The sequence below is a fragment of the Artemia franciscana genome, chromosome 11 (assembly GCF_032884065.1).
Source record: "Artemia franciscana chromosome 11, ASM3288406v1, whole genome shotgun sequence".
Taxonomy (NCBI): Eukaryota; Metazoa; Arthropoda; class Branchiopoda; order Anostraca; family Artemiidae; genus Artemia; species Artemia franciscana.
In genome coordinates, this window is record NC_088873.1 from 6,965,928 (window position 1) to 6,981,455 (window position 15,528).

Consider the following 15,528-nt stretch of genomic DNA (forward strand, 5'->3'; position numbering starts at 1 on the left):
CAGGTTACAAAAAAAATACCCATTTGCATACAGCTTGTCTGATTCTCTGTGCAAATATTTTGTGTTTGTTGGATTTTTTGGAATGTGTGAATACTATATATTTTTGGATACCTTATAGCATGAAGTTTTCAGAAAAACAATGTTTCCATTTCTAGAGCGAGACTAGTATGATGGCCATGGTGCATGTTACAAAAAGCTGCTGTGCAGCACTTTCTTTTCACATCTCAGCTTCTAACTAACCTATAGCATTCATTTTAACTGCTAAAATACATTTAAAAGACCATGGAATATAATATATGTATATAATATGGTATATATATGTATGTAATATGTGGTATATATAAATATATATATATATATATATATATATATATATATATATATATATATATATATATATATATATATATATATATATATATATATATATATATATACAATACTAGCTGTTGGTGTGGCGCTTCGCGCCACACCGACACCTAGTTGGTGGGGGCTGCTTCGCCCCCCCCCCGCGCGTAAGTCGTTACGCGACATTGTAGTTGTGTCCCTGTGTCCCACCTGTGAATATAGATAGATATATGTATGTTTTTAACTACGTAAAACTTACGAATATACAATATTCTTCGCTGTCCCATTGTCTGTGCATATAAATAGATTATCAGGTTTACCGACTCTTGAACATGCAACATATAATTGTCCATGGGAAAACAATCCGTATTCAGATCTATACCGCATTTTTTTAATGATTGCCCTTGGGCTTTGTTGATGGTAATTGCTAATCGAATATTCCCTGTGTCCCCGTCGTCATTTATATATCCCCCATGTGCCCTTCCGGCGTCCCCGTTGTAGTTGTGTCCCTGTGTCCCGGTCGTCATTTATATTCCCTGTGTCCCGGTCGTCATTTGTGTCCTGGTGTCTCAGTCTGTAATTTCTCTTTGAGTGTCCCGGTCGTCATTTATGTACCCTGTGTCCCGCTTGTCATTTGTATCCCGGTGTCCCGGTCTGTAACATACGACAATAGATCAATTGTGTTGTAACTTTGTCCACGATCCCATTCTAAACATGTAGAAATAGAAGCAGTACGATTAAGTGTAGGCATTCCCAAATGCTTGAGAAGTTTGTCTGCAATAGATAAGCACAAATCTTCAATCATAACTAAAGTGCAGTTATAAATTTCTGTTCTAAAGTCCACGGTCATATCTGACCTTTCTAGCCGTATTCGGTGGAGTATATTCTCGGCCATTTGCGATTTGTATTTCTCCCATAACTCTGTAGGAGATGAAGGAGAGCAACTTTTGTCGGAAGACACGGGCCGCAATGTCATGTCTATGAACCGGCGATTGCCCAGGATTTAAAAGCTGTTGTATCTAATCCCAAGATGGATTATATATAAATGTAATAGATGAAGAATCATTAATCTATAGGCATAATATTTCATTGCGCTAATCAATTGAAAGCTAATCAAAGCTAATTGAAATTTTTTATGGATTTGTTGCTGTTTTACCCTACATAGTAGCAGAGGATCCGCACTCAGGAGTGGCTTGATTTAGAATTGGAACATGGGTATTGACTGTCAACATGCAAGCAGTTGAGATTAGCACATTTTCTTGTGATTGGAGATTTAATATTATAAGTGTATTTTTGGACACAGACAGGAGTGTCCTAAAGGAGGTGTGAATAGGGGGTACCCCATCCCAACATCTTTAACATTGAGCAAAATGTCTGACAACGGTATTTCCGTAAAATTACTTGTTAAAAAAAAAAAGTTAAAAAAAAAGTAGGTATAAATTGATTAAGTCAGGTAGGCAATTGATCATTGATAATATTTGGTCAAGGTGTATAATATTCTTTGACGTATTTTGCGATGATTCTTTTATTTGACGTGTTTGTAACTACTATGTCCATTAATCTCAAATTTAAAAGTTTTTACTATGAAATACAACAGGAAAATAACCTGCCTGGGTCATATCCAGATATATTATAAGGCTTAATATGACATAGGTCATTAATTGACCTATCAAAAGGGAAAATAATATTTTTTGTGTTTTATCTTTTTACAATTGCTGGTAGGACAATAAATATTGAATAACTAGTTTACTTACCAAACACATTGTTTGTGAAACACAGTAAATAGAAATATTTCGAACTTCAAATTTAATCGACATTAAATTATTGGTCTAGTTTATGACTACATTGATCTAGTTTGATGCTGCATTAAGTTGTTAGTAGTGTTGGTTGTAGTATGATAAGAGAAATGAGAATACTGTCAAGTTCTATTTTAAATTACCCTGATACGACCTCATGACTGTATGGTCTCACATATTGCCGAAATACCTAAATTCCTCTTTTGAGCTAATACCCTGAAAAATGTTTTGAGATAAAGGTACTCTCGCGGTCTTTTTTTATAACGCACATGTTATACGTTGAATCAGCGCCATTTGCGTTGTCGCGAGTGTTGACGTTGAGAATAGCTGTAAAGCTGATACAGCACGACTACTACGCAAAATAGAGAATTAGCGCTACCTAAGCAAACTTGATACAATTCCTTAATGGCTGATAGATAGCATGTGTTATTTTTCGTTTTCCACCCCTTGGACACCAGTTTCCAATCAGTATACTTTTCTACGAAATTCATATTTTGTCAAATATACGTCAAAAAATGGATTTTTTTTTCTCTGAGCCCATGTGTTTTGGTCTGTGAATCCCCAACGAAAACGCCTTGTAAGTAAGTTAAAACAGTCTAAAGGCCTGCAAATGAAGTCCTCAAAAACAGCTTTAGCCTCATCTTTGGATTTTGCCATTGGCCCTAGAATCAAAGTGGAATTTTTTGAAAACGTCTTAAAAACTTGCCTGTCAGCCGCAAGGGGGGTGTGGTGGGTTAGACACATTCCAAAACCTCACTAATGGCCATCTGTCCAATGGCAGAAAAAAAACCAATGACATTTTGTCCGATGACAGATAAAAACGTTTTTGCTTTTTTCGATGATAATAAAATCAATGACCATTTCTCCAATGGCGAATAAAAATAAAATCAATTTTCCCGATAACAAGAAAAAACAATGACAGTTTGTCAGATGACCAGGAAAAATAATGACAGTTATTCCGATGGCAGAAAAAAAAACCGATTACACGTTTTTCTATGATAGCCTTGGTAATGAAAGAATTGGTAATGACCGAAAAATCTATGGCAAAAAAATGATGATCAGATTATTTTATTTCAAAATGTCAAAGAATGCATAATTGACCCTGTTTGGCCTCTTGTCGGGACTATTGTGGACACAAGAGAGCTTAGTGATCTTACCGATTTCATCTTGATTCCTAAATTTTTCAAATCTTCACATCTTTCAATCCGGGTGTTTCTTTTACCCTATGTATAAAAACCAATCTTATCGATTGGAAAACAAGGCTTTGGTTGCAGAAATTGTGAAAATCGTTCGGAATGGCCCCCCCTCTCTTCTATACCAGATAAGTACATTAAACCAATCAGTCCAATGTACGATAATAATATTGCTGTGGTGAAGGTAGGAAGTGAGGTTAGTAGCTGGTTGAGTATTGTATCAAGAGATAAGCACGGCTGTGTCCTATCCCATTTATATGGACTATTTCGATGAACTTTGTCCAAGAAATATGGCAAAGGCCATTGGAGAGTATGGAATCAAATGGGAAGGTAAAACTCCCCCAGACTTAGATTATGCAGATGATCTGAGTGTCCTAGATAAGATTGTTAGGCAAATGAACGAATTTTTAGAGCTTTTAGAGTTCATAATCAAGAGCATGTTTAAAAATTAATATTAAGAAGACTAAGTTACTTAGACTAGGAATAAATGAAGTTGAAGAGGTGATGTTTGGTAACGGAAAGATTAAGTAAGTAAAGCTTCACTTACTAGTAAAGTAAGCTTCACTTACTAGGGTAGTACTGTTAGTACAGATAGTGATAGTGAATAGTAGATGAAGATGTAAAAAGTAGAATAGCCGAGGCCCAGGATATTTTTCATAGTTGAAAAAAGTTTAGAAGAATAAGAAGATAAGTTTGTGAACCAAGATTAGAACACTGAAAGCTATGATAATGACATCAGTCAAGTATGGTTCTGAAGTGTGGTTGATTCGAAAGCCGGATGTAGATTTGTTAAATATTTTCAAAAGGAATCATCTAGGGACAGTTTAAGTACCGGTTTGACGGACAGTAAGTCAAACAAAAAGCTGTATGAAAAATATGGTTCTATCCCACTTTATATGTTTGTAATGTAAGAGAGATTAAGATGGCTAGGGCACGTTTTATGTATGAAGTATGATACATTGCCAAATATTTTGGCCGTCCGTTTGGGGCCAAACGAAAAGCAGGTTGTTCTCGAGAATAGGTCACATGGAAGAATTTAAAAGAAACCCAAACTTTATAGGAGGGGTAATGAGTGAAGCTTTGTTTAGATTGGGGGAGGAGAAGCATGCACACCGTGTTGACTTCAGGTGGCTTGGTGCTTCAAAAATTATTTGTTATATCTATTTTGGTTTCAATAAACATTATATTGATACGATCATCACTGGTAAAATTTGCTCTTTACTTTTCATTTTCATAGAATAAACATCGTGTGGTTTGGAGTGGGGGATTATTTTGCTAGTCAGTAAATCACAACATCAGGTAAGAAACCTGAGGTTTTAAAAAGTGTTTTTGCATTGCACCTTCAATTTTTAGTGTATTATTTTAGTCGAACCTTATCGGGTATATAATTTGAGTTTTGACATACGTCAAAGAACTAAAATTAATCTATTAATCAACTTGAATTTTTCTAGGGAGTTATCACGTCCTGCAAGCGATCTTAGAAGGATACTAGATCGAATAGAGAAACTCATAAAACATTTTGAACCAACTGAATTGCCTGCTATAGCCAACCAGCTGATGATTTTGTTTTCCAAAACAGAGCCAATAAAAACAATTGAAACGCTTAGGGATTATTTTAGAAATGCACAGAAACAGATAGAATCAGGAAACTGTTCGGGTAAGTATACAATATTATTAGTTACAGGGTGAGGAAACCGTTTCCCCATAAAAACTCTGACTCCCCCACAGTCCCGAATCCGACTTTACCTTACTCTCACGATTTTGACCTCATTTCTGACGACACAACTTAGTGCACTAAGTTGAATTTTTCAACTTAGTACACATTTGTAAGAAGTTTATTTTTACCTACACTCAGGGAGGAGATATAATTTCCCTCTTATAATCATAAATTGGATGTAGTGGCTATTGGGGGGCTATTGGCTATTGGGTGTAATTATCATAAATAAGAAACGATCAAAAATGGTTTTTTTAAGGCCAAACGAAAATACCAAAAAAAAACGAATATTTCGAAAGGACAACCGCTTCTCTTCTTCAGCGCGAACAAAAAAAATATTTAAGGAAAATCCCGAAAAAGGCCAAGAAAAACCCAAAAACAAAACGCAATGTGAAAAATACAAATCAATAAAACCAATGAATAAAACCAATAAAACCAATTCCCTCTTATAATCATAAATTGGGTGTAGTGGCTATTGGGGGGCTATTGGCTATTGGGTGTAATTATCATAAAGAAGAAACGATCAAAAATGGAGCTTTTTAAGGCCAAACGAAAATACTGAAAAAACACAAAGCGAATATTTCGCTAGTATCCAAGTCGTTCGCTTTGATGGCACTTCAAACTTTTTGGGATTTTGTGTAAATCGTGGATATTGTTGAATAATCCTTTTTTTGGGGCTGTTAGGTATTTGGTTTTGATTCTTCTAATTTTGGCTTTTATTTCATTTTGTTAATCTTTTTTTGGTTTTTCATTGGTTTTATTGATTTGTATTTTTCACATGGCGTTTTGTTTTTGGGTTTTTCTTGGCCTTTTTTAGGATTTTTCTTAAATATTTTTTTGTTCGCGCTGAAGAAGAAAGGCGGTTGTCCTTTCGAAATTTTCGTTTTTTTTTGGTATTTTCGTTTGGCCTTAAAAAAACATTTTTTATCATTTCTTCTTTATGTTATGGCAGGTCAACGTGGTTTAAGAAATAATCTTGGCGACAAAAAGTGTGATTCAACCCCACTTTCCAGGGCTATAATGAGAGAAAGGTTGAGGGGGCTAGGGCACGTTCTGCGGATGAAGGATGACAGATTGCAAAAGATTTTCCTTTTTGGCTAGCCGTCTAGGCTTAAACGGAAAGCAGGTCGTCCACGGTTGGGGTGGGAGGATGTCATAAAGAAAGATTTAAAGGAAATGGGTGGGGATTTCCTGAGAAGGTATATACAAGGAGGCTTTGAATAGACCGGGCTGGAGGAGGAGCGTGTGTAGCTGGGTTGGCCTCAGGTGGCTTGGTGCCGCGGTGAGTTGTTAGTAGTAGTAGTAGTAATTATAGCTCAACTTCAGCTCTGAAAACAATCGTGTGATATTGTGCAACTGGTACCTGATGCGAAACGGCTATTTCTCAAGGTTCGCATTCACGCTATTAGACTATGGATGTTATTTTGTGGTAAAGAAATAGTTATACAGGAGGATCCATGGTTGGAAGCTCCGGCTAGTGACTGGGGAATCTTGAGATCAACTGCCAATCAAACAGCGATTTTTTCTAAAGCAATTATTTTTAATCACCAAGTAGTGTAGAGGTTTCATTAAAATATAGGCGAACTATGTAGGTAGTTTGGATATTTGAAACTTGATATTTGATATTTGAAAGGATTTGATTGAAGGTGGGAGGAAGGACGGGCTAAGGAGACCGCAAATTTTATGGGCAGGGGGGAAGAGGGCAACATATTTTTTTTTCAAAATATCCTCTTTCATGCCTGTTGTCTAACTGGATCTTTGACTAGGATACCATATCACAGTAAAGATTCCGCTAAGTGTTTAGTAGATTCTAGTAGATTTCACACAGTTAGTAGATACTAGTTAGTATTCACAGTAATTGATTTTTTTGTTCTTTATTTTAGTAGAATATGATTTTTGTAAATCATCAAATTGAAAAGAAAGTATTTTTAAATTAATGTAAAGGGCGACGTTAAATCTTAGAACAAATCTAAGTCATTTTGTATATAAGGTGTTCTGCCCCCTCCTTAACCCCCCACTCTTTACACTAAAATTTGTTGTGTTGCCCCATGCCTTAAGAGCTCATGCACAAGGGCAATTGGTTTGGAATAAAAAGTATTTTTCAAAATACTTTATAATGGAAAAGCTCATTTGTATCCGTTTATTGAAACAATAAAATTTAGTTAAAATATTTGAAAAGCAATCAATAACTAACATTGTAATTGCCCATCAGCTATTTTGCTAATACTAATAATACTTAAAATACTAAAAATAATACTTAAAAATAATACTTAATAAGCCATTATAATACTTAAAAATAATACTTAATAATACTTAATAATACTTAAAAATAATACTAAATCATACTTAATACTTAATATTATAATTATTAATAATATTGATACTATAATACTTAAAAATACTAATTTACTAATAATACTTCTAGCATAGCTCTGCAAAATGTTAGCGTAAAAACCGGGGGTCTAAGAAGGTTAAGTATTCAATTAAGCATTCGGAATATTTCTGTTCAGTTTTAGTATAAATTAAACAAAAAAACAAGTTTTTAAATGAAAGTAAGGAGCGACATTAAAACTTAAAACGAACAGAAATTACTCCGTATATGAAGGGGCTTTTCCTCCTCAATGCCCCGCTCTTTACGCTAAAGTTTGACTTTTCTCTTAACTCTACTTTTTAAAACAGTAAAAACCTTTAGCGTAAAGAGCGGGGCATTGAGAAGGAAAAGCCCCTTTCATATATGGAGTAATTTCTGTTCGTTTTAAGTTTTAATGTCGCTCCTACTTTCATTTAAAAAACTTGTTTGTTGTTTTTTTTGTTTAATTTCTGGACGTTTTTGAATTAATGTATGTTTTGATCTTGGCTCTACGCACATAAATAATTAAAACGAAATTTGCATATTAATTTTTTTTGGCTAAATGGCTTTTTCATAGTTTTAATCGGAAGATTTTGAGAAAAAAGGAGCGAGGGAGGAGGCCTAGTTGCCCTCCGATTTTTTGATTACTTAAAAAGGCAGTAACTTTAATTTTTTTACGAACGTTTTCATAAGTAAAAAATATACGTAACTTACGAATTAACTTACGTAGCGAACTTCTGTATTCGTATGTTTTTATTACGTATATGAGGGGGCTCGCCCCTCGTCGATACCTCGCTCTTTACACTAAAGCTTAAATTTTGTCCCAATTCCTTAAGAATGGCCGCTGAATCACAAAGGCCGTAGAATAAGTAGTTGTAATTACTAAAAAATACTTTAGCGTAAATAGCGAGGTATTACGAGGAGGTAAACCCCTCATATGCGTTATAATATCTGTTCGTTTTCAATTATAATGCTGCTCGTCACTTCATTGTTTTTAACAATATTTATTTTTTCATTGTTTTTTTTTAAAATAATGCTAGAAAATCCTGCGCCCCCTCCATTGAAAGTCTCTCTCCCCAGGAGAAGTTCCTCCATGGAAAGATCCTCCCATGTAACCCCTCACCTAAACTCTCCCCCCCAACCAAAAAAATCCCCCTGAAAACGTCTCTACACTTCCCAGTAACCATTACTTATGTAAACACAGGTCAAAGTTTGTAACTTGCAGCCCCTCCCAAGGGGACTGCGGGGGAGTAAGTCGTCCCAAAAGACATAGTTATTAGGTTTTTCGACTATGGTGAATAAAATGGCTATCTCAGAATTTTGATCCGGTGACTTTGGGGGGAAATTGAGCGTGGGAGGGGACCTAGGTACCCTCCAATTTTTTCTGTCACTTAAAAAGGGCACTAGAACTTTTATTTCCGTTAGAATGAGCCCTTTCGCGACATTCTAGGACCACTGAGTCGATACGATCACCCCTGGGGAAAAAAATAAATAAAAATAAAAAGAATAAACACGCATCCGTGATTTGTCTTCTGGCAAAAAATGCGAAATTCTACATTTTTGTAGATAAGGGCTTGAAACTTCTACAATAGGGTTCTCTGATACGCTGAATCTGATGGTGTGAATCGTTAAGATCGTATGAATTTTAGGGGTTGTTTCCCCCTATTTTCTAAAATAAGGCAAATTTTCTCAGGCTCTTAACTTTTGATGGGTATAACTGATCTTGATGAAATTTATATATTTAAAATCAGCATTAAAATTCGATTCTTTTGATGTAACTATTGGTATCGAAATTCCATTTTTTAGAGTTTCGGTTACTATTGAGCCGGGTCGCTCCTTACTACAGTTCGTTACCACGAACTGTTTGATTAAATAAAAAAAAACTTTTTTTTCAACTGAAAGTAAGGAGCGATATTAAAACTTAAAACGAACAGAAATTACTTCGTATATGAAAGGGGCTACTCCCTCCTAAACGCCCCGCTCTTTACGCTAAAGTTTTACCTCTCACAACTCTAATTTTTAAAACAATAAAATAAAACTTTAGCGTAAGGAGCGGGGCGTTTAGGAAGGGGTTAACCCCTTTCATATACGAAGTAATTTCTGTTCGTTTTAAGTTTTAATGTCGCTCTTTATTTTCAGTTGAAAAAATTTGTCTTTTTTTTTACTTAATTTTTGAACGTTTTTGAATTAATACATCTTTTGATTTGCCCTCCAATTTTCTCAATTACTTAAAAAGGCAACTAGAACTTTTAATTTTTTTACGAACGTTTTTATTAGTAATAAATGTACGTAACTTACGAATTAGCTTACGTAACGAGCTTCTGTATTCGTACATTTCGCTCCCTCGTCAATACCTCGCTCTTTACACTAAAGCTTAAATTTTACCCCTGGTTAAAAAACAACAACAAAGCAAATATACACGCACCCGTGATCGGTCTTCTGGCCAAAAACACAAAATTCCACATTTTTGTGGATAGGCACTCGAAGCTTCTACAGTAGGGTTCTCTGATAAGCTCAATGTGATGGTGTGATTTTTGATAAGATACTATGACGTTTAAGGGGGATTTCTCTCTATTTTCCAAAATAAGGCAATTTTTTTCAGGCTCGTAACTTTTGATGGGTAAAACTAAATTTGATGAAACTTGTATGTTTAAAATCGGCATGAAAATTCAACTCTTTTGATGTACCTATTAGTATCAAAATCCCGTTTTTTAGAGTTTTGATTACTATTGAGCTGGGTCGCTCCTTACTACAGTTCGTTACCACAAACTGTTTGAAAATCTCGCTATTTATTGTCATTTGAAAAAAGTTTTTTTTTTATTTCTGTTCGTTTTTAATGCCCCACCTATGGGAATTGTCTTGATCCGTGATCCCTTTTGCTTCTTAAGTAGGACACTAGGTATTTAAATCCTCATTTGATTTAATCTTCTTTTAATAACCTAGGACTCTTGACTATAGACGGTCACATGCGTTTCCATCCTTCTCAGGAAGAGGAACAAATTTGATGTTTGGTTGATAACTACTTTAGGTCCTCATGTATAAGAAATTTTATGGCATCCTTTTTTTTCTAAGCTGTGCCGTCCTTAAAGGAGTTCATTCCACATTTCAATTATGTAAATTTTCATTTGTGTCCATCTTAGTGGCAAAATTGTCGTTTTTTTACCTCAAAACGGCAAGTAATACGACTTTGCTCTGACACAGTCGTTTTACTACTGAAAAAAGCTCTATAACATTTAATTTTCATTCGAATGTGCCCTCTTCCAATTTTCTAGGACCATGTTCCATATGATCCTTCCTGAAGAAAAGACAAGACATAAATATGCATCTGTGATTATCCCTTTCGGAAAAATACAACATTTTGCAATTTTTAGATAAGGGCTTGGAATCTCTGGAAAAGGTCTCTAAAAATGTAAGTGTGCTGACGTAATTTTTTAAGGTCACCCTTGCTTTTGGGGTGTTTTGTTCATTTCTAGAGAGTCAGGCAATTTTTTTCTGACTCATAACTTTTGATTGGCAATAATAAATTTAATGAATTTTACATATGTATACTCAGTATAGAGATCAATCGCTGAGTTTTGATGGATATTCTGTTATCAAGACTCCTTTTTAAATCATTTCCTTACTATTAGCTTGAGTCGCTCCATACTGACAGCCCGTTACCACAAAATTTTAGATCAGTTTTGAGTCTTATTGCATATGAAATGGCTAGTGGTCAATTCGACCAAGTCCGTGAGACAGACTGAAACATTCCGAGTCAGTCAATTCGATTCTGGTCAGGTCGGCCGACTCTGGGTTCAGATGAATATCCTCAAATGAACAGTATTTTTGTCATACCTCCTTCCTCGCTGTTCTCAGCAGTAGTTGTCTGAATCTACCCTTGCCTGTTATTAAGAAAAAGGTCACTTAGAACTTTTAATTTCCGTTATAATGAGCCCTCTCGCGACATTCTAGGACCACTGAGTTGATGCGATCACCCCTGGTGGAAAAAAACACAAATAAACACGAATTCATGATCTGTCTTCTGGGAAACAATACAAAATTCCAAATTTCTGTAGATAGGAGCTTGAAACTTCTACAGTAGGGTTCTCTGATACGCTTTATCTGACGGTCTGATTTTCGTTAGGATTATTTGAATTTTAGGGGTGTGTTTCCCCCTATTTTCTAAAATAGAACAAATTTTCTCAGGCTCGTAACTTTTGATGGGTAAAACTAACTTGATGAAACTTATATATTTGAAATCAGCGTAAATGCGATTCTTTTTATGTAACTATTGTTATCAGAATTTCATTTTTTTTAGAGTTTCGGTTACTATTGAGCCGGGTCGCTCGTTACTGCAGTTCGTTACCACGAACTGTTTGATCATTTTTGGTGATGTACATTTCCGTATCAGGCATTATGAAGGAACGCAGCGGTTCATTGTGTAGGTGGGAGAAGGGTGCCTAAAAGAGTGTATTTCATTTACCAAATTTCCTTGAACCTTCAGACAAATATAGAGAGGGGATTTGCAAGGGGTGTGAATCAACCTCTCATATCTCTTCATTTAGACTAAGCCTGCATAATGGTGTTGTGAGATGTTACCTCCCTTCTTATTATAGGAAAATGTTCTTACGTTGATTTTAAAGCAACATTTAATTTAACCTATTTGCTTCATATTTCGCAGAATTGTGTATAGTGATGTATAAGTGGGCATCAGCTCTTATGAAGGTGGATTTTGGGGTCATTTAGGTGGGGGAGGGGGGGCAGGATGCCTCAAAGAGTGCATTTTAATGCCCAAATATCCCAGCTTTCATTGACCCTTCATATAAATATAGAACGATTTCTGTGCTTGTGGGTGTGTGTGGGGGGGGGGTGAAATTGATATTTTAATCCTTCTTGATTAAAGGCAGTATGTTCTACATATGCTTTAATTGGTGCTAGGGTCGGTGGCTATATGGCCCCTCCCATTACGACAATCTTTTTTATGAAGGTTAAAATGTTACATTCACTTGTCTACCGGCACAGAGGTAGAAAAACCGAGTCGGGGTGTCATGAACGTCACTAGCAAAGTTCTTAGGGGATGGGGGTGGCAAGTGCTACCAGGAGCTTTGTTATCAGCAATTTTAATTGACAATATTTCTCTTTTCCAATGTATTAACTAAAAAAAAAAACTTTCCAAAAAAGAAATTTTTCAGAGAAAAGTAAAGGACCAAATTAAACTTTAAACCCGCAGAAATAAATCCCTATAATATTTCAATTTCAAAACGACCAGAAATAACTGTTAGAGAATAAATGAAACCCAATCGAACAGAAATTAGATAAACAATCGTAGCAAACGTACAGACAACAATTAGTAATATAAATTAACAAACAAAACTTAAAGCGAGTAAAAGTTAACTCAATATTCAAATCAATCTTAAAAAGACCAAAAACAGTAGAAACAAGAGTTTGGCTACTCCCCCCTTCCCCCTTCCATAGCCGAATCCAGAGCCTATTGCGTCATTTGCGTTTTAATGGAAACAGTATGTGTCTTGAACTGTCCTTGGAAAGAACTTATGAAAATAATCTAAATATTTGACTGTAATAATACTAATTGCTGAACTCTAATTGTGATTACCATTCAAAAAAAATGTCAAAGCATTTGTTTGGGTTTGTCTAGGTGGTCAAGTTATATATAACCTCTGAAAGAAGCAAATTTGTGACAACCCGTAGCGGTATCAATCATATCAAGTACAAGATGCTTATATTATTAAAGTGATTAGTCTTACCTTTGGTTTCCATTGATGCTACTTTGTATCGCACTACAGTCGCTGAAGCACAAAAAATATTATATGATTTTTAAATATCAGATGCATAGGAATGGGCTAAATCGAATTCTAGAAGCTCAGGAAAATATTTCAAGGGCTAACCTGTATTAGCCTTGGCTCGCTATGCATGATTAAAAAGGCATTTTTATCTTCTATGTGCTCTCCCTGGAAATATCCCCCCTCCAGAACTGAAAGATTCAAATCTGTGATTAAAAGGACGTGAACCTCACTTTCCATGTCAAATATAAAACTTTTATAAAATATGATTAGTCTTTTAGTTACTTACAAATTCAATATTTTAAAAAACTTTCAGTTCAAAATAGCAACTGTCATTTTCAGCGGCTAAGTAGAAACTTTTAACGCAGCTGTTGAACCGTTGTGACGCATAAACTTGCAACAAAAACCGGAGGAAATTTGACAGGTCACGCAAAAAGGGCGGTTTTTGCGTGTAATCGCATCAGTGGGAACCTATGGTTAGATATAAAGATTCACCACCCAGAATTATGGTTTTGATTTTGATCCCTCTTTCTTAGGGAAGATTCTATATTTTGGTTAAAATAGAGAAATCGTCCAACTTTCAATGATTTTCGACAGATTTTAGATATAAAAACCATGCATACCAAATTTCAAAATATAATCGTGTAAACTTAAATTAATAGAACTAGATGTCAGCTATGGAGCTGTAGCAAAATTTTCGTCTTTTGCTGATAAATTAAAACCGTATGAGAGCCAAATTTGCAAAACACATGTCAAACTTGCAAATAACTTCACAAAATTTGCTCAAGGAACATAAACCTTAAGTAAGGAGTATGCTCTTAGATACAGTCTTTCCAATGAAATATGTTCTTACATGTGTTCTTTACAATGGAGTATGTTCTTAGATGTATTCTTTACAATGGAGTTTTTTCTTCTAGGTTCAAGATTCTTTATTTTAATAGCAATAAATTACAGAAGATTATAAATTTATCCGTTGCCGGGGAGCAACGGGGGGATCCGTTGCCGGGGAGTTCATATACCAACGAGAAAAAAACAATGCATCATATCACTGAAACAAATACAGGTATTCTTGCGTGTATTTCTTATTAAAGAATTGACATGCCACTCTAGCCTACTGCCAACACAGGGACAGTCGACAGGGAGTGTTGAAAAATCGTATCCAAACAATAATAAAAATGATGAATATAAGGCATAATCCTTCACCAAAATAAGTTCTTATTTTTAAAGCATTGAATAAGTAACGTTCAGAGCTGAGATCAAATGGCAGTTAGTGATAGCGCTACATCTATAGGTGCAACAAACTTCGACCAAATCAAAGGAATCATATACCGCGCTGTAAATCTTGACCTCTGGCATTTTGGCAAAGGGATTTATAGATAAAGGCCCAGACCGAGTAAAAATGGGCATTTCGGGATATAAAGAACAGAGATCATTTGAAAAAAATATTTAGGAAGATCTCCACGGTCGAATTTGACTTCGAACAAAAATATATTAGACTGGACACTAAGACTCGCCAGGAGAGTATCCACAATTGTATATAACGATTCTGTCATTGACCTATTTGGCAAAAGGGAAGGAGACAATAGAAATAACTTAAGGACACGAGTAGCCTTGTTCTGTAGCTTTTGAAGTGGAATAAGATTTGACTGAAACGTATTTAGGTAAACCAAATATTCAAAATATTAGGCATAATCAAAATGAGATTGTACTAAAGTAAAATAAAGTGACTTAAGTGCGGAGTAAGGAATTAAACTTTGAAACCGGTTCCTAATACCAATGACCCGTGATGCTATCGCGCAGACAACATTGGATCTAATCCTTCCATGAAAGATGCTCGTCGATAACCACACCTAGATAACGAATACTTCTCACTCTTTCAATAGACGATAAATCGTCTTCTAGCATAACGAACATGTTAGTTTTGGAAAGCTGCAGTCAACTCTACAATAAATGATAAGTTCAGTTCTTTTTCTTATGAAGCACATGTTTATTGTCATCAAACCGTTTCAAAATACGACTGTATGCATGGGAAATATTCATTTGAAGCTCATCTAAAGATTTACCGCATACAGAAGCAGCTGTATCATCAGCAAACTGTGTATAAAGAGAAGATGAAGCTGTAGCAAAACACTGATCGTTAATATAAAGAAAAGTGCAAAGAAAGTCCATAATTGAACCCTGAGGGACACCAACTGATGACAATAGCGCAAGGAAAGGAAAAGCAGGATTATATATTAAAGTAACTTGTGTTCTCATATAAAGATATGGTTTTACTAAACCCCATGCTTTCCCACGAACCCCTCGAATTATTAAGCTTAGAAAATAAAACAAAATGATAAATTGAGTC

The 15,528-nt window shown here is 35.3% G+C and overlaps 1 protein-coding gene across 1 annotated transcript in view; it reads left to right on the plus strand.

Moving 5' to 3' along the window:
• LOC136032741 (uncharacterized) overlaps positions 1 to 15,528 on the plus strand; it is a gene marked incomplete in the record, with an annotated part of 107,569 nt that overhangs the window by 13,060 nt on the left and 78,981 nt on the right. Inside the window, 1 exon segment of the mRNA XM_065713076.1 lies at positions 4,789 to 4,994. Within this exon segment, the coding sequence (XP_065569148.1) occupies positions 4,789 to 4,994 (206 nt within the window).